General features: G+C 40.0%; 1 protein-coding gene across 6 annotated transcripts in view; it reads left to right on the top strand.

Annotated features, from left to right (window-relative positions):
* The window catches only part of SAMD12 (sterile alpha motif domain containing 12), a 485,506-nt gene that overhangs the window by 116,226 nt on the left and 350,265 nt on the right, over positions 1–19,015 (top strand). The window contains exon 3 of one of the 6 annotated variants that reach the window (XM_070075425.1): positions 17,780–17,937. The exons of the other annotated variants lie outside the window; for them this stretch is intronic. Within the exon in view, the coding sequence (XP_069931526.1) occupies positions 17,782–17,937 (156 nt within the window). The 5' untranslated portion in view covers positions 17,780–17,781. The remainder of the gene's footprint in view (positions 1–17,779; positions 17,938–19,015) is intronic. 6 annotated transcript variants of the gene reach the window in all.

Raw genomic sequence — 19,015 nt, 5'->3', positions numbered from 1 at the left:
AATGTGAGCTTCACCATACAAAAGGAGTGAGAGATAGAGTGTATGTGATTCAGTTTGAATTTGGGGAAAACTGTCTAGTACGTCATTAAACCATACGCTTCTAGAATTTGAAAATAAACAGAACAGAAACAGAACATCGTGGATATGTCTATTCCTGATCTCAAAGGTGAAACCAGCTTCATGAAGACAAAAAATTTCTATTTCTCCAGAAAGTGGTTTCTGAAACGCTAGGGCCCTTTTCCTACATTTCTGGTGCCAATCAGACCCACCCCATCCCTGGCTCACCGTACCTGGTTTAGCCTGCAGGACTAATTGGAATGCACACATGACTGTTACGGTGAGAGAGAGTCTTTATGGGCTGAAAAAATATAAAATTTTTGATAATTGATCACATCCAGGCACATGGGAACTTCTAAAGTTCTAATATAATTTTGCATTTATTTGTGCAAGCACAGACACGTATTTGGTAGACCTGTGATCTTTTCCCTCGTACTGAAGATCGGTTCAGAATCACCCAAGAAAGTGGTGTTTTTCTATCACCAATTATTGAACCTTAAGGGAAGAAGGCTAATATTCCTGGTGTATTTTTTTATCATCCGCTTTCCTCACAAGTAGTAATTCACTGTCAATATTTAGTCCAGAGCATTATTTAAGAATATGAAATATCATTACAGAGCAGATTTCATAAAAAACTTGATCCATCACTTCAGCATGATACCAGACTTTCAATCATGCTGTAACATTTAAGTTCCATTTTTAATGTTGCCTGGGTCTTGAATTATGTAAAGTTGCAGAATCAAATGAATCTGGAGAAAAATACATTCATCCCTTTTATATCTCTACCTCTGTTATGCTGTACATACCTTTGTGACTTCTCAGAGGAATTTGTTTGGAAACAGATGGTGCAGGACCCAGCATTTGACATGCTGGTTAAGATGCATCCCGTAATAGGATTTCTGGATATGAGTCCTGATTCTGCTCCCAATTTTAGCTTCATGCTCATGCACACCCTGAGAGCGAGAATATGATGGCTCCAGTAGTTGAGTGCCTCTAACCATATAACGGCATGGCAGCCCTGGATTGAGTTACAGCCTCTGGCTTCAGCCTAGCACAGCCCTAGCTGTTGTGAACATTTAAGGAGTGAGCCAGTGGATGGAAGATAGATCTCTTTGTCTCTCTCTCCCCACATTGCATATTGATTGAGCATTTATTGTGTACCCAAAACAACCTCATGTTTAACAATAAAAAATAAGCAACGCTTTGGCTTAAATAAGCAAAATTAATACAAATAAGCAGCAGTTGTGCAAGTGATATAGAGTCAAGAATTTAATAAAACACAGAGATGTATTTGTTATTTGGCAGACATAATGAAGTCATAAATGAGTCAAAATGCCATTAACTAGCAAAGTTTATTAGTTATAAGAATAGTGACTTCCCAGATGGAAAAATAACTTTGAGAGAAGACTGCTTTAATTCTTATGAAAAGGAAGATTGTTCTTTCTGGAAATTCGTTCAACCAAGAAGACATCACATTCCTTTTGAGAGTAAATAAGATCAGACCTTAGAAAGTCCTTTGCTCTTAAATTAGAGAAAAGTTTAGGCTGTTTTCTTCTTGTTTCTGAGTCTAGGCCTTTATTCAATAAAATAACTAACATATAACTAATTTGTTATTTATATTGTAGTTCAGAACTCCGATCCCAATTATTCTAGGATATTGGACAAAGTACATAGCATTTCCAAGCTTCAGATTTTTCACTACTAAACAGGAATGATGGGGATTAAGTGAGATGATGATCATACTATGCTTGACGTCAGGCTTAGTATTTAATAAGCCCTCAATTTGTGCTTTGAGGTACATTTTGTCTGTTGTAAAAACACCTTCAAGGAGTATACAATCTAGCCTTTAAATGCAGAACATGTGTTTATGAGGTTGTAATTTAATACACGGAAAAGTTCAGAGGCAAAAAAGATCACCTCTAAGGGAGAAATCTTGGAGGAGAATATGTCATTTAACCTGAGCTTTGAATGTCATGAGTACTATCTGAATAAATAAGGAAGCCTTTCTAGGGGAAAAGGATAGCACAAGTAGAGCCGGAGAAGCCAGGAAGCACATTGTGATCATGAGGTGCTCGATGCATTTGGATATTTGTAAAATGCAGCAGTGTAAACAAAGTTGGGGGGGTGGTTATAGCTAGATTGATTAGGTGAGACCTGGAATGACTTGTTTGAAAGTTTGATTTCTAAGCTATGGAAAATGAATTTTCACTCTAATCATTAGGAAGCATACATGGATAGATCATTTATAACCACCATACCCACCCACATTTCAGAACCTTATCACACAACTTCATGTTGACAGGCAGGATGAGTCAAAAGTCCGGTGGCTGAAAGTTCTGAACAGCTCTGGATTGCTCTTATCCAGTTGGTCATACTCTCCATCACACCAGTGGAGTCGTCTAGTTTGAGAGGCCATTTTTTATGTTGTCTCAGTTACAGACTAACACTTTCTAAATCTTCCGCAACTGAGTTTTTGTGTAAAGAAGGTAAGCCCAGGAAACTCTCAGCAGAGAATGACTCTAGTGCTTGGCATGCAACAATTGGTACTGACATCAAATACACATGACTTTTTATGTAGCAAGTCTTTACCAAGCGCTTTTATACCCAGTTTTGGATTGGGAAATACAGACTAAGAGATTACATCCTTGTAAATCTTGTTGCCATCACGGTAAGGTGGATTTGTTTCAGTCTCCTTTTTCTGGTGGAAAATTGGAAACTCGTTCTAAAACATAAAAGATCTGGAAGACAAGACAGAGACTGTCAAGAGAGAAAGGACCCCTCCAAAATAACTCTTCCATAAATAGGAGATGTTTTACTCAGTAGACACCAAAGGCAGTGAAGTATTCAAAGTTCGTAAATTCTCAGACACAGAAAAACAAATGTTATGTGGTTTCATGAATAATCACGATATTAAGAAAACTAAAGATAACTACATAAAGTATTAATTAGTTGGCAGATACAATCAAGAGTAAATGAAGAAAAGTTCAGGAAAAATAATATAGCAACCTTCAAAGCTCGAGCTTGCTGTTTCCTATGTCGTTGTCCCCTCTGCTTAATCCTACTAAGTAGTGTTCTATAATAAATTGACCTAGACCATAGGTATAACTGTAGGTGGGGTACTAGATTCTCTTAGTGTCTAGAATAGTAAGCAAAAGAGCCAATTTTTATTAAAAGATTCTTTTTAAGGGTCGATTGTGAGAGTGGGATGCTAATAGAAAATACTATGACCAGGGCACTAAGGAATATCCAAATTCTGTTGATAGATCCAAGGAAGATCCTCCAGTGACTGGAAAATAGGAGGAAAGAAATACGTTTGTTCAAAGTTGTTTGTTTAGATTTGGCTATGGTTTCTGCAGAACTCTTGACATAGAAAGCTCTGCTGATCGAGTGAGTGAATCAAGAAATTTTTTGTGTTGCTAAGCTGGTCAACATACTAGGATTACATCTGGCTGTGAGTTACAGAAACTTCAATTAAACAGTGGATTAGGTATGAATATATGGTTGACTTTTCTCACATGATTTGAAGCCCAGAGTCTACAGTGTGTAAATGACTCATAGCGGTACAATATCTTCAAGGTCACAGGCTACTGCTTTCTTTCTTTCTCTTCTGCCATTCTTAGCGGGAAGCATTTTCACTTTCATGGTTTCAGCTTGACTTATTTGCATAGCAAGTTGGAAGAAGGATAAAACCCCTGCTATCAGTGAGTACCAGGAGAGTCTACTCCCTTTACCAGCAGTTTTCTTAAAGACCAATCTAACAGGCCGGCGCTGCGGCTCAATAGGCTAATCCTCCGCCTGCGGTGCCGGCACACCGGGTTCTAGTCCTGGTCGGGGCACCGGATTCTGTCCCAGTTGCCCCTCTTCCAGGCCAGCTCTCTGCTGTGGCCCGGGAGTGCAGTAGAGGATGGCCCAAGTCCTTGGGCCCTGCACCCATGGGAGACCAGGAGAAGCACCTTGCTCCTGGCTTCAGATCAGCGTGATGCGCCGGCTGCGGCGGCCATTTGGAGGGTGAACCAACGGCAAAAAGGAAGACCTCTCTCTCTCTCACTGTCCACTCTGCCTGTCAAAAAAAAAAAAAAAAAAACAAAAAAACAATCTAACAAATTCCACTTATATCACTCAGATTAGAACTCAATCGCCTGGCTAGTTGCAAAGGAGGCTGGGAAATGTAATTTCGATGGTGCTGCCCTGAAAAAAAGAAGTGAGTTATATTAATTAGAGAGGAGAGAATGACTGTTGAAGGAGCACTAATTGCTAAGGTTTGTTATGTTCAAATCATGTAAGAATAAGGCAGGCCTTGAGTCATGTTCAGCCTCTGCTCTTTCTCATAAATCAATATCATATTCAGTCATAAAATCACCCTTTTCTAACCTGTGCCAGGTAAGACAGAAGTCAGAATTGGAGATATTCACTCAAAAAGAGGACACTGTGTCTACCTTCTGTTAGTTTCTGTGCCTGCTACAATATATTAGCACAAATGGAGTGTCTCAAAACAAATTAATTCTCTCTGCAGGCTCTAGGGATGAATTTGTTCTTTGCTACTTCCAGCTTTGTCACCTTTTCTTTCCTTGACTTGTGGTCACTGTCTCTGTCTTCACAATGTCTCCTCTTCTGTATTTCTGTGTCACCATCCCTTCTGTCTGAAAGCTACTTGTGCCTTCCTCTTATAAGGACACTTATAACTGGGTGCAGATCTCACTTGCATACCCAGATAGTTTCATCATCTTAATAGCCTTAACATAATTACATCACTGAAGACCCATGATCCAAGTAAGGTCACTTTCACGAGTTCCAAAGATTCTGACAACATGAGCATAGCTTTTCAGAGCCAGCACTCAACCTTCTACACCCTCTGCTAAGCACTGCCTTTGTAAACCTTTCAGAAACAACAAGGCAAAGGCATAGCCAGATTGTCTGATTATCTTGCTAGGTATGAGAAAAAGATTAACAACTGAGTCCCTTTGCCTTTATTTGGACTTTGTGGTGTTTATTATTAGATGGACCTGACAAGTGTGTATTTATATGTATTAAGTAAATATTATTAAGTACATATGTATTAAGTAAAGAGAAGCTCTCCATAATTGCTATGTTGCTCTTTTTTAAAAAGAAATTTAAGATTGTTTTATTTATTTGAAAGGCATAGTTACAGAGAAAGAGGTGGGGAGAGGGAGAGGCAGAGGCAGAGGCAGAGGCAGAGGGAGAGAGAGAGAGGGAGAGAGAGAGAGGTCTTCCATCCCCAAATGGCTGCAACAGCCAGGGCTGGGCCAGGCCAAAGCCAGGACCCAGAAGCTTCTTCCAGGTCTCCCATGTCGGTGCAGGGGCCCAAGGACTTGGGCAATCTTCAGCTGCTTTCCTAGGTACATTAGCAGGGAGCTGGAGCAGAAGTGGAAGATCTGGGACTCAAACCAGCGCCAATATGGGATGAAGGCTTCACAGATGGTTGCTTTTCCCACTACACCACAATGTCAGTACCTACTGTGTCACTCGTCTGAGCTTCTCTATAATGCTGGTCTAAGAGTGGAGGTCACAGACAAGAGTGTGTTGTTTTTGCTGTGGATTAAATAGGGTAGTGCAGAAGTGGCATGGAGAAAGTCAACCTTTGTTTCCTAGTCAACCCTGGCTTCAAGATTTAGGCAAATAGTTAATCTGGAGTTTATAATATGCTTACAGGGCAATTGGGGAGAATAAGAGGTAAGAGAATGTCTGACTTAAGTGGTACCAGGGCATAGGAATAAACCAAGAAAAACATGATATGGCTTTTTCTAGGGGATGGTTAATATAAGAAACCAGGCAGGAATTTATCCTTTGAAATATTCCCCCAAAAACAGTTAAATAGGAAATTTGAAGGATGACCTCTGCCCAGTATGGCCAACTTGCAAAATTAGTGCTACTGCACTTCTCAGCCTCTATAAAATCACCTCAGGCAACCATTTTGTAATAGGAATAACTTTTCTTCTAGTTCTGTTTTAGGTGCTTCGTTTAATTGGATTTTACCTGGGGCATAGAAAGAGAAGGTGGTTATCAAGGAGGATTGACAGGAAAGAATTAAAAGTAGAGGAAGAGGCCAGAGGGAAGGAGATAGTGGCAGTGTTGTGATTCCTCCTCCTACCCCCAGGTGGCGCTTGGTTTCTGACTAATGTTTAGCTTCAAAATAAAGGTCTTTTCAATTTCCTCAAAAACGAGGAAAGCCAGCATAATCTTGAAAACAAGGACCGATCTTCTGTGGACATTTTATTCCTTGAGGATGGGTTTTGCCCTGATTGAAGTTTTCTAGAGGGCTGGATGGAGGATTTGGTGGCATGACCCTTAGGAGAATGATTGGTTGTAAGAAGGGAGTCCTGAGCACTGTTCAACTTTTCATATGTGTTTTGTTAAAAAAATGGCATGATGCTAATACTTTATATTAAAGAACCTGCTCCATGAAGGACCTACTCCCCGCCACAGAGATCATCTCTCTTGAAGTTTCTTAATTTCCCTTCACAATTCACTAATGGTAGGAGAGCTGATTATCTGTATTAAACCAAACTGCAGCACATGATATATTTCCTTTTACTTGCAAGAAATCCCCACAGACTGCGTTAATGGATTTATTTTAAATCGTTATTTGTAAAAATGAAAGCAAACTCCAAATAATTACACAAAATTGTTTTTAATGTTTGCATAATTTTTTATCACTAAAAGCCACCAAGCTATTTAATATTGAGGCAGAATTAACCGTTGGACATAACAAAATTGTTACCTTGATGCATTTATTATCTATGCCTCTCTTTCTCTCTCTTTCTCCCACCCCCACACTTACTGTTTTCTCTGCATGTTATTTATAGTGCTTGTCACACATTAACTGTATTCTGGCAAACATATTACTTTGGCATGAAATTGAATAAAAGGAGAGAGGGAATCCTTATCCTGAAACTTTCTGAAGACCAAGAATGTGTGCTTGTTGTGCCATCAAGAATTGTGCTAAGATACTGCTTTCATTTTATCATTTGAGAGACCGTTCCTTCCCTTCACAAAACCATCCCTTTAAGACATAGCTCAATGCTGGAAAAGCCTACAGAATCTACTTACTAGGATCAAGGTATCATTCTAAAGATGTTTTTCTCAAATTGCAGAGGTGAGAGAGGAAATCGACTGATTTTATTTTACATCTGTACCCACTGGAAACTTTAATGGAAATGTGCCATTAAATATATCCCAGACTTGAATATACTGGAGACCAGCGATGTTTTCACTTGTACTAATTTTAATGCCAATAATAGAAAAAAAACCTTTAAAATGTCATTTCTGTTTCACTGACACCTAATCTAAGATGGCAAGAAAAGCTGCTAAATACTTGTAAATTATTATTTTTGTCTCTATGAAACAGGACATTCATCAGGGAAGCAATATGCAGAAATGGAGCGCTGGTGCTAATGTGCATTTGTCTTACATAACCCATGCTTTCAAATTTTGTATTCATGAAAGCAATCTCATTGGTCTTATGAATTGACTGACTTTAGACTAAAGAGATGTTGCAAATTTGGACTTACATATTCAAGATATTGAAAGATTGCGTTTGTCTGTTATAATAGAGTCTCTGGAAGGTACAGATTCAAAGTAACCTAACAAACAAGACAGTTAAAAGTGTGGACTGCTCACCAACAACCTGGAAGCTTGTTAGCAATGCATAAGCTTGGCCTCGACCCCAGACCCACTGAATCAGAATCTGCATTTTAAGAGGATCCCCTGGTGATTTGTATGCATGTTAAGTGTGAGAAGCACTGCACTGGACTAACTGTAAGCCTCTGCTAATACACTTGTCTTTCCATAGACCTGTCACGCATGAACACATATGCTAAAGATGCTTTCCAAATGCCACTCAGAGGGCAGGTGTCCAGGCTGGATAGAATCCCAGGCTGCTTCTACAAAATGATGATTTAATAGGTGTTATGAAGACCAGAAGTGTGTAGGTTTTTGAAAGTGGTTAATTAATTTATATTTTTAATTGGCAGAGAAAATTATATATACTAGTATTTATGGAATATAATAGGATGTTTTTAAATATGTGCACATTTTGCAATAGTACAATCAAGCCAATTAGCATATGTAGTGCCTCAAATATTTTTGTAGTGAGAGCACTTAAAATCTACCTAAATTTGAATATATATTATAAAGGTTTCTAGGCAATTGTGATGAACAGTTGGTTTTGTAGATAGCAAGATATTAGGAGAATGAGATTTAAAATGGAGAGCTTTTAAAATTAGGATGAAGAGAGAATGGTAAGGATTAACATTGAGAAAAAAAGCTCAGGTTAGATCTAACATGCCCAATTCTGATCAGTCAAGGGCCTTTTGAGAAAGACAAGAGGAAATGGAAGTGACAGGAAAAATATCTAGAGAAGTGCTCCCTTCATCCACCATCTATTGAGTGTTTGTACAAACTACCATGATAGGCATTCATGGACAATGAAGTGACTAGAAAGTCATTGTCTCTGCCCTCTGCCACTCTATATTTGATGAGAGACCAGAATAACAACTCTGACCCAAGTGAGAAGTAAATAAATAGAAAAGCAAGGTAAAATGATAATTGTATTCTGACCATAGAGGAAGGCATGATTGATTGCTAGATAAATGATTCTGGAATGTCTTTGTGGCAAAGAACCTCCAGTCTTTTGTGCTCTGAACATTGTTCTAATCACCTGTGAGCTGGAACAACAGGGAAAAAGGAGATCCAAGGATAAGAGCAAATTTCAGAAGCACGAAAGTTGTTCTGGGGTCCTGATTCACATCTACTCTGCTGCGAGAGAAGAACGAGGCATGAAAGAGATGGCATGAAAGGGCTTGTTGTTTTCTAGCAGGGAGGGCTGTGAGGCCATGGGAGAGTCTTCCGGGATACTGGCTGCACCTACCAACGTTGTTGATTCTCCTGAGGAGTCTCTGAGGCCAAGATCAGCACCCTCTATTTTATTCAAGAAAGAGATACTTGAAGCCCTTGGCCTTCAACTTTGTTTTGGAGGCTGTAGCCAAGATTTATAAGTTTATGTTTTTATCCATGTGGATAACTTAGGAACCTCCTATTATCATCAATTTTATCTCTATCCATGGCCTCCTATGTCCCTCCTCAAACACATGCAACTTGTAGTCAACACAATTTTATATTTGTAGAACATGCTTGGGATTTCTGAGAAATTTCATATACCATTACTTCATTGAAACTACAGATCTCTTAAAAAGATGGGGAATTTTTTTTTATTTGACAGGCAGAGTTAGACAGAGAGAGAGAGAGAGAGAGAGAGAGGTCTTCCTTCCATTGGTTCACCCCCAAATGGCTGCCACAGCTGGCGCACCGCACCAATCTGAAGCCAGGAGCCAGGTGCTTCCTCCTGGTCTCCCATGCGGGTGCAGGGGCCTGAGCATCTGGGCCATCCTCCACTGCCTTCCTGGGCCACAACAGAGAGCTGAACTGGAAGAGGAGCAACTGGGACTAGAACCCGGCACCTATATAGGATGCCAGCACTGCAGGTGGATGATTAACCAAGTGAGCCACAGCACCAGCCCAGGGTATTTTGCCATATAAAATGAATTGAGGACATTAAGTGACTTTGTGAGCATGTGGCTGGTAGGTCTCGGAGTTGGGAATAGATCAATAGATTGTCCTTTCCACAATCTCAGACTCCCTGTTACTCCTAGAGTAAACCTATTCTAGAATAAATTGTATTCCTGGAATAAACAGTGCAATAATTACTATTCGTTCTTGATACAATATTTGGTCTTCTTTTTCTGGGCCTAAGGAGACTGAGCTTTCTGGTGTTCTACTGAGTGAGAGGTTCTGGCTCCGACTCTGAGATAAGTCAAGGTGATATGTGTCACTCTCATGCCAGAACATTTAAATCTGATTTGAAGTCAAATGTTCCCTTCCCCTATCTCTAGTCATCATGGAAGCCCAGGTCAGCACTAGCTGTGTCAGCTTGGGTCCTTGAGTAAGTATGTTTCCTTGAGCCCCTACACTGAAAATGTGGTATGGGCAGGAAATATACATTTGTTCTAAGTCACTCAGATCTGAGGCTTGTTTGTTACTGTACTGTAACTTAGCCTATGCTGACCAGTGTATCTCCCATAAAATTCCTATCCATACAAACCAACATGTGGGTGGAGTGATGGGGAAGGAGAAGGTGTGTAAAATAAATTTAGTAGGGTGATAAAGCATATGTTTAAAACAATTCATAGCGCAAGACTCTGTTCTCTCATAGAGAAGGAACTGTGTCTATTCTCAAAGTTACAAGTACCTTCTGCATGTTTGCTGAATGAATGAGTGAATAGAGAGATATTTCTATTTTAGAGTGAACTATATAGATGTTTCTTTCTGTCAAAACATCTTAGCAATGTAATTTTTATTTCTATTTTTCATATTTCCCATGTTACACACTATAAGCCTTAAGATTTCTAGAGTGAACACTGGCCTTTTCCAAGGAATTTAGTCTAGGAGAGTATACTTTATTATAACCGAACAGCTAGATTCATAGTTTTTTTTTTTAAGATTTGTTTATTTATTTGAAAGGTAGAGTGACAGAGAGACGGGGAGAGACACATCTAGAATGTACTCATGCAAATGTCTACAACGAGTGGAGCTGGACAAGGTGAAGCCAGGAAACTGGAGCTCCATCCTGGGCTTCCACAGGGGTGGCAGCGACCCAAGCATTTGGGCCAACATTTACTGCTTTCTCAAGCACATTAGCAGGAAGCTGTATCATAAATGGAGTAACTTGGACTCCAAATGGCACTCCGATTGGGATGCAAGTATCCCAAGAGAAGGCTTAACCCATTGTGCCACAATGCCTACTCTACTTCATAGACTTTAGAGGAATAAGAGAGAAATATATTACTTTTTCTTTCAGAAATTCAGAGTGGGGATTCCCCAGTTTGATTTGGTGATATGCCTGAAACTGTTTACAGACCTCTAGCAGTGTTGTGGGGTAATAAATGTTATAGGTGTCATTTGCCAATCTAATGGATCTTAAATAAGGTAGTGTATGTATCTAGTTTATATTATTGCAAACACTCTCATTCCTGTCTTTTTTGTCTTATACAAGTAAGGTTACCTTCGAGGAAACAGCATAGAGTTGTATAATCAGGGTACTTAAAAGGAAACTTTCTGGGGCCTACATTATGCCCCAACAGTTTAAGCCACTTCCATATCTGAGTCCTGGGCCAAGTCTCAGCTACTCCACTTCTGATCCAGCTCCCTGCTAATGCACCTAGGAGAGCAGCAGATGATGGCTCAAGCATTTGTATCGCTGCCACCAAGTGGAAGACCCTGGAGCTCCTGGATTCAGCCTGGCCCAGCCCTGGCTGCTGTGACAATTTGGGGAAGGAACCAGCAGATGGATGATCTGTTTTTCTCCCTTCTTCCTTCCCTTTTTCCCTCCCCCCTCTTTCCCTCTCCCTGCCTCTCTGCCTCTGCCTTTTGAATGAATGAATGGATATATAAATATATCTTTTAAGGAAAAGGCAACAATTTCTCCGAGTATTCATGGAGATTAAGTGCATTGCAAATACTTTCTTGAAAAGCAAATGGAAACGTGTCTCAGATGGAGTCAGAAGCATCTGTGTTCACTGTAGTCCACCTGCAGTACCACCGTCCCTGCCCAGTTTCAGGTCTTTAGTAATCTGCTTCTTGTTCTTTCATTTAATCAGTCCTATGTTGGTCACTATTTCCAATTCCTAGCTTTCTTTCATATCCTCCATTGGTTTCTGTCTTCAGAAGTTTCATCGTGTTCTCTGAGTTTCACTGACGTCTCTTCTAACATTTCAGATTGCATTAGTATTTTTTATCAGATTTCTAACATTCAGCTAGGTCATTTTCACATGTTTGAAAAATTTCGAACCCTTATGTAAGTATTCAAAAATGCATCATTTTTTGAGCAAATAAATGTTCCCAAACAGTTGTAATTCCTATAGAAACAATTTCTTATACTCAAAGTCCAGAGTAGTTAGCTAGCGGGATACCCTTGATATTATAAATTGTATTACTTTAAAAAGACTAACATTGGTAATAGTTAACATAGTGATTGCTAAATGTGTCAGGTACTTCCTAGGTGCTCTTCATATAATAGCTCATTCAATACTTACTAAAACCCTAAGAGGTAAATACTATTGTTATCCCATTTTACAGATGAGGATGCAGAGATAAACCATCAGTCAGTAACTGTGCAGTTTACCCAGACAGCTCAATCCAGGTCTCGATTCTCTTAGCCATAAATAAGACCATAAATATAAAATAGAGAAATTAAGGAGGTTAGGTAAATAACTGACTAAGGACTATGAATATCTCCAAGTTTTGAAGATTATCTTTCTGTCATTGTAAAAATTTGTTAAACAGTTTTCAACTTATTATCTTATGGTTCCAGGGGTCAGAAGTCAAGCATGTATAACTTTTGTAAATGATAAAAATCACACGCAAGTAAATTACAAGTAGATGAACTGCTGGATGGAGTCAATATATTTGGAACTGATTTTCAGACTAAGAAAAGTGATGTTACGGTGTCACACTTTCCCAAAGCTTTGGCGCTCAGGCTTTTGCGACTCATGTGCTGTGGCTCATTTAATGCCCAACATCAATGTCAGTGCAACGATCATTGAGGCATGGGTGCCATGACAGTCTGATGGCCCAGCTGACACATTTGGTTCTCTTCCAATTTGATACATTACTGCCTAGGCTCACCCTGCATGCTTTAACATCTCCTGCTAGTGACAGTAATGATGACATGCTAACTTCTACTGAAAACCTGTTGTGTGTCAGACACTTGGTCCATGTGTTTTAGGACCATTTTCTTGTATAATGCTTAAAATAACTCTATAAGGAACATACTGTCATAATCTCAGACTCTAGATGATGAGACTGAGCTTGGGGAAGGTTACATGATTGCTGAAGATGACACAAGTAGGAGATTACAGAGCTGAGCAAACCCACATCTCATCATACATTATTTGGGGTAGATGGGAGGCATTGGTTCATCACACATTTATTTGAGACCCTGTGCTAAGCACTCAGAGGAAGAAAATGAGGTTTGTGCTCACATTCCTGGAGAGCAGACAGATATGTACACAAGGAATTGGAATATAGAGAGGAAAGGTGTAGGGAAGGAGTAAACAACTATTGGGAGAAGCTGGCAACAGGGTTGACATTGAATGATTACACAGTCACCAAGCAGGTGAACCACATGATTATTCCCTGGCTTGTGGCTCTGCCACCATCTTCAGGCCAGCAGCATGGCATCTTCAAATCTCTTCTACTCTGATACTCCTGCTTCCCTCTTACAAGGATGCCTGGGATTTACCTTCACCTTAGTCATGTCTGCAGAGTACCCTTTGTGTGGAATGTGTGGAATGGCACATATTCACAACTTTCATGGATTAGGATATGGACATTTTTGGGAGCCTGTTATTCTGCCTGTCACTGCTGTAAAGGGGGTTAGGGGCGGTTTACCATCTTCCTCTGAAATATGAGGGCCTGGGGTTTTCTGATAGTATCACAAGAAATGAGCAGAAGCAGAAAGAGCCTAGGCAAGAAAGAATGTTGAGAAGTTTTTGAAGTTGAGAGTTGATGAGATCGGAAGTAAGGCAGTAACCAGGGAAAAGGACCATTGATTTGAGAAAAATTTATCATGTATAGCAGTTGGTAATTACCTGGATAAGGAAGACAAGATGGAGAATGATGGAGAATGAATAGATGACCCCAAAGTTTCTTACATGGTCAGCTGGCTAGCAAATGTTCAATTTTCAGTTTAAAAATAATATTTTTTTCTGAACTTTTTGGTGTCAGCATTAATATTCAGGCCAATATAACATTAGCTATATGAACTTCTAACAAGTCGCTGGTATTGGGCCTTCCAGCTGGGTATTCAAGTCACCTTTATTTTTTCATTTCAGGCTATTACTTAATGCTGGGTATACACAGATGTCTTCCCCACTAACTTGCAATTTAGTGTAGAAATTTTATATAGCTTATGATTGATATTTGAATGTATGATAAGGCTTGACATATCTTTCTTGTGACTCTTTATACATTTAAAATAATAATTTTTATAAGCAATTTAGTTGAACAAACTCAATCTAAATGTAGAATATGGGCTTTCATATATGATTTAGGCATAATAATTGGAACATACTAGGATCCAAGGAACTCAACAGAAGTAGTTAATTAAGAATACCCCTTAAGGTCCTTCTTTATGCCTAGCATCATATTATATGATCTGTTCTCAAATACTTTGGGATACACTATGCTTATTATAATACTAGTGAAATAGATGAAGATATATACAAAAAGTATTGGTCATCAAAGAATAGATGTCAGAAAAGCTGAGAGAGTGTGGCGGGAAATTGAGATGGCATGATCCAAGGCCTGGCTTGTTCAAATAAATGAATGTCCTCCCTCCCATCCCACCACAACAAAATCAAGTAACTCCCATTCCTTACAACTTGAAATATATTTATTAAATTCTTACTTAGAGTTCTTTCTGTCTCACTTTTTCTTTCTCTCTGCCTTTCAAATGACTAAAATTTTTGAAACTGTTTTAAAAATTCTTACTCTCACATGCTGTGTTTACATAGGATGAGAAGAATATGTATGATGCATACTTATGGCAAATGATTTACATTCAGTATATATAATATATATCAGTACATAAGGACCAGCGCCCTAAAGTTTTTAACTGGGAAAGACCTCAATAGTCAGTTCACAACATAAAATAATATAATGGTAAACATGCACATGAAAATGTGCTCACCACCATTAGTTCTGAGGGAGATGCAGATTAGATTCACAATGAAATACTTCCTACTGGATGCTCACTAGAATGGCTAAAGCTTTTTGTCTTTTTAAGATTTATTTTATTTATTTATTTGAAAGAGTTACAGAGAGAGGTAGAGACAGAGAGAGAGGTCTTCCATCCGCTGGTTCACTCCCCAGATGGCCACAACAGCTGGAGCTGTGCCAATCCGAAGCCAGGAGCCAGGAGCTTCTTCCAGGTCTCCCATGTGGGTGCAGGGGCCAAAGCCTTGGGCCATCTTCTACTGCTCTCCCAGGCCAAAGCAGAGAGCTGGATCAGAAGAGGAATAGCCGGGACTGGAACTGGCACCCATATGGGATGCTGGTGCTTCAGGCCAAGGCTTTAACCCGCTGTGCCACAGCACCAGCCCCACTTTTTGTCTTTTTAATGGCAACACCAAATATCAGTGAAGATATGAAGCAACCAGAACTCTCAAACCTGTGTGTGAGAATGTAAAATAGGACAACTGCTTTTACAAAACTATTGACAATTCCTGAAACTTTAATATAAAATAATGTGAAAAATACTTGTCTGTCACTCCCCATCTTCGTGGAGGAATGACACAGGACCCTGCATTGTTCTTTCGTCTGCTCGGCCCTCCCCGGGTTTGCTGCTGGTTCTTCCCGGGTTGGCTACCGTCCCTTCCACCTCCGTGGAAGGGCGGTTCCCCCTGCCACATTCCCCACTTCCACGGGGGAGCGGCACACCGCCGGCCGGCTCTCTCGGGGGCTGCACAGGTGTTCCTTCAGATGTTCCCCTTAGATGTTCCTGGTGCATGTTGTCTCTCTCCTCCTTTATAGTCCTCTTCCACCAATCCCAACTCTGCTACCCACACGCCGAGTACACTGCTCTCCTCCAATCAGGAGCAGGTCCTGCTGTTTATTGGTTGAACTGGAGGCAGCTGTGTAGAAGCTGCTTCTCCCTTCTCAGCGCCATATTGTGGGAGAGCAGATGCCTAGAATAAGTCTTAATTCCATTAACTTAGTCTAGTCCGAGTTGCTCCCCACACTTGTCCAGTGACTCAATAGCTCTACCCCTAGGTATTTCCAGAAGTAGAAAAAAATATATCCACACAAATATCTGTCCATGAACATTCACAGTAGTTTTCTTCATAATACTTCCAAAAGGTAAACAACTCAAACATCCACCAACAAGAGAATGGATGGAAACAATTCTAGTAGAGATATACAGTGCAGAGGCTGGCGCCGTGGCTCACTTGTCTAATCCTCCGCCTGCAGTGCCGGCATCCCATATGGGCGCCGGTTTCTAGTCCCAGTTGCTCCTCTTCCAGGCCAGCTCTCTGCTGTGGCCTGGGAGGGCAGTGGAGGATGGCCCAGGTGCTTGGGCCCTGCACCCCATGGGAGACCAGGAGGAAGCTCCTGGCTCCTGGCTTCAGATTGGTGCAGCGCGCCAACTGTGGCAGCCATTTGGGGGTGAACCAATGGAAGGAAGACCTTTCTCTCTCTCTCTCTCTCTCTCTCTCTCACTGTCTAACTCTACCTGTCAAATAAAAAGTAAAAATAAAAAAAGTTATACAATGCAAATTTCTACAGCATTAAAAGAGAACACACAGCTTCTATCCACATCATCATGGTTGGATCTCGCAGACAGTATAATGAGCAAAAGAAGCCAGACCCAAAAAGCATACACACTGTATGACTCCATTTGTACGAAGTACAAACAGGTAAACCTAACCTATGATGATTGAAAATATATTATGGCAGTTAGTATAAAACATGGGGATTGACTAGAAGAGGATGTGTAAATAAGTTCTTATTGGGGTGGAAATGTTCTATATTTTATTGGGGTATTCAGAAGTGATAATACTTTTCAAAACTCTTGAGATCTGGTAAGATCTATATATCTTACTATAAGTAGATTTCACATAAAAGTAAAAGTATTGTGCTAGGTAGCACAGAAATGCAATAATGAACAAAATAGATGCGCTACCTGCCTTTATGGATTTTGCAACTGAGTAGGTTAGAAAGACATTAAATAAGAAATTACCTGTGAGATGATCTTTATCACATAGTACCAGGGAAGCATAACCTAAGAGGAAATACCTAAGGGATGTCAGAACTTCTGAGGGAGAAGTTTTGAAAGCAAACACTCAAGGGTGAGGCAGGATGACTAGGATCACAATGAACAGGCAAAGAGAGAAAAAGTTTCCTAAGAAGTTGAAAGTGAGAAGGAAGGAACTTGTGTCAAGGAACTGGTGTCCTGTGTGACTGCAGTGCAGAGAATGGCCAGCAGGTGGTGCATGGGAGAGGGGGACAGGAAGCAGCCCATGAAAAATCATTGTAGGGTCTGTGGAAGGCTTTGATAGTAACCCAGGGGCAATGAGGAAATAGTGCTTGATTAGACTGTGTGGAGTTATGTCATTGGTGCAGAGAAACCTGCTAGGTTCCCAATGGTGTTCATTCTCCCTCTTGAATCTTAATAAAAATTTTAGCTGAGCATGCCTGCCCAAAGTAATTTCCTACCAAAGTCATTTCCTACATAACTTGAACTCTGTGTGATCATACAAGTAAGTTCTGGCCAGGGGATGCAAATGGAAGGGTTCCTTGGCAATTTCTGCGGGCCTTTCTTTGGAGAGAGCTGCAACATGCCCACCTTATTCCTGTTTTTTCCTACTTCAGAGACCTTAGATGTGATTCTCGACCTTGAAGACAGTGGCCACACCCTGTAGTCAGAACCTTGGGGCTTCATGAAAATAATTTTTTGCAGCATCACTGATTTTGGAAAGGGAGACAGGAAAGAGAGAAGAGAAACTATCTTTGGCCTTTGTTACTTCTTTCTGAACATAATTCTAACTAATACAGATTTGTGTTTTTAAAAGGTCATTCTGACTTCATCATGGTCTTTTAATGACATTCCTCTGATATCTGCCTTATGTTTTGTTTCTTTGTCCCTTAGAGATGAAGATGAAAATAAAGATACGCTTCATCAACATGAGTAACATGGCGTGGTTTTTATTTCCAGTTTCTGCTAGCTGCTGGGTTAAGGCACAGGGAAATGACAGACATGGTCCACAGTTACAAACTAATTGCACAGAATATTGGAACCAAATCTCAGTAAGTGGTTTCACCCTCTTCTAGTTTGCACTGAGCAAAGTTGATTAGCATCTTAAATAGAAAGTTACATGACTCTCATATCTGAGTACCTGCAAGATGTTAACATACGATAATGCTTTGCTTCATCAATAATAGCAGACACCTTATTTTGAAAGCACACAGATAGCAAGTTAATGCATGTTACTCAGTCAAGAATTTTTCTACCTGCAAGGAAGGAACTGGGCAGAGAGGTGTTTATGCAAACACACTATTCTTCCTCTATATAATCTGAATTTTCTAGGATGCTTCTGGGGATCAGAGCTACTTCCCTTCCTCCCATTCCCCTACTGCAATGTCCACAAGGACCTCTATATCCTAGTAATATCCAAGAATTTGCATACTTGTTTTGAGTAGTTAAATCATGTTCCCTCTTGTTCCTTCTTTTCAGTGTATTATACCAAAGAAGAAGCCAACATAAGAAACAGAAGCCATTATAATAACTGTTCTTAGAACAGAAGGACTTTGTGAGCTAAAAATGATTTGAATTAGTTTTTAATGTGAAAACTGAAGACATTATAAATCCATCACATGGGCAGGATTGTAATTTCCAGTCGATATAAAGAAGGGAAAACATCCTAATAGGAAGGATTTTAAAGCTCCAGAACAAATACCAAAGGAAATTTGTCAAGATGGTTTCTCTAGAGATCTTTAGAGGGGAAGAAACTCATCTGCCTCAGCTGCTGTAGAGAAAATGGTGGGAGGTGAGAGGCTGAAATTTTGAACTGAAGATACTTTCTGTTAGTGTAAACTCACATTTGATAGTCTTCATATCTATACCTTTGATGCCAGAGACCCACCTTCCCCATGCTTGTGGAAGCAAGTATCTTTCTCATTTTATTTTACCAGGTGCACTTTTGAACTTGACAGTGATTATCTGAGTGTTGCAGGGTAACAGTGGAGTATATTTAATGTAGCCCATTGGTGCAGCTAATCAGATTTGGAGAAATAGACATAATGCATTTGCTAGGTCTGTCTGTCAAGTTACAAAGCTATGATTTGGAGATGTACTGAACCATGTTATAATGAAAGTCAGAAAGAA

This window comes from Oryctolagus cuniculus, chromosome 6 (genome assembly GCF_964237555.1).
Source record: "Oryctolagus cuniculus chromosome 6, mOryCun1.1, whole genome shotgun sequence".
Classification (NCBI taxonomy): domain Eukaryota; kingdom Metazoa; phylum Chordata; class Mammalia; order Lagomorpha; family Leporidae; genus Oryctolagus; species Oryctolagus cuniculus.
The sequence above is the reverse complement of the archived record's forward strand: the minus strand, read 5'-3'. Positions and strand labels throughout refer to the sequence as shown.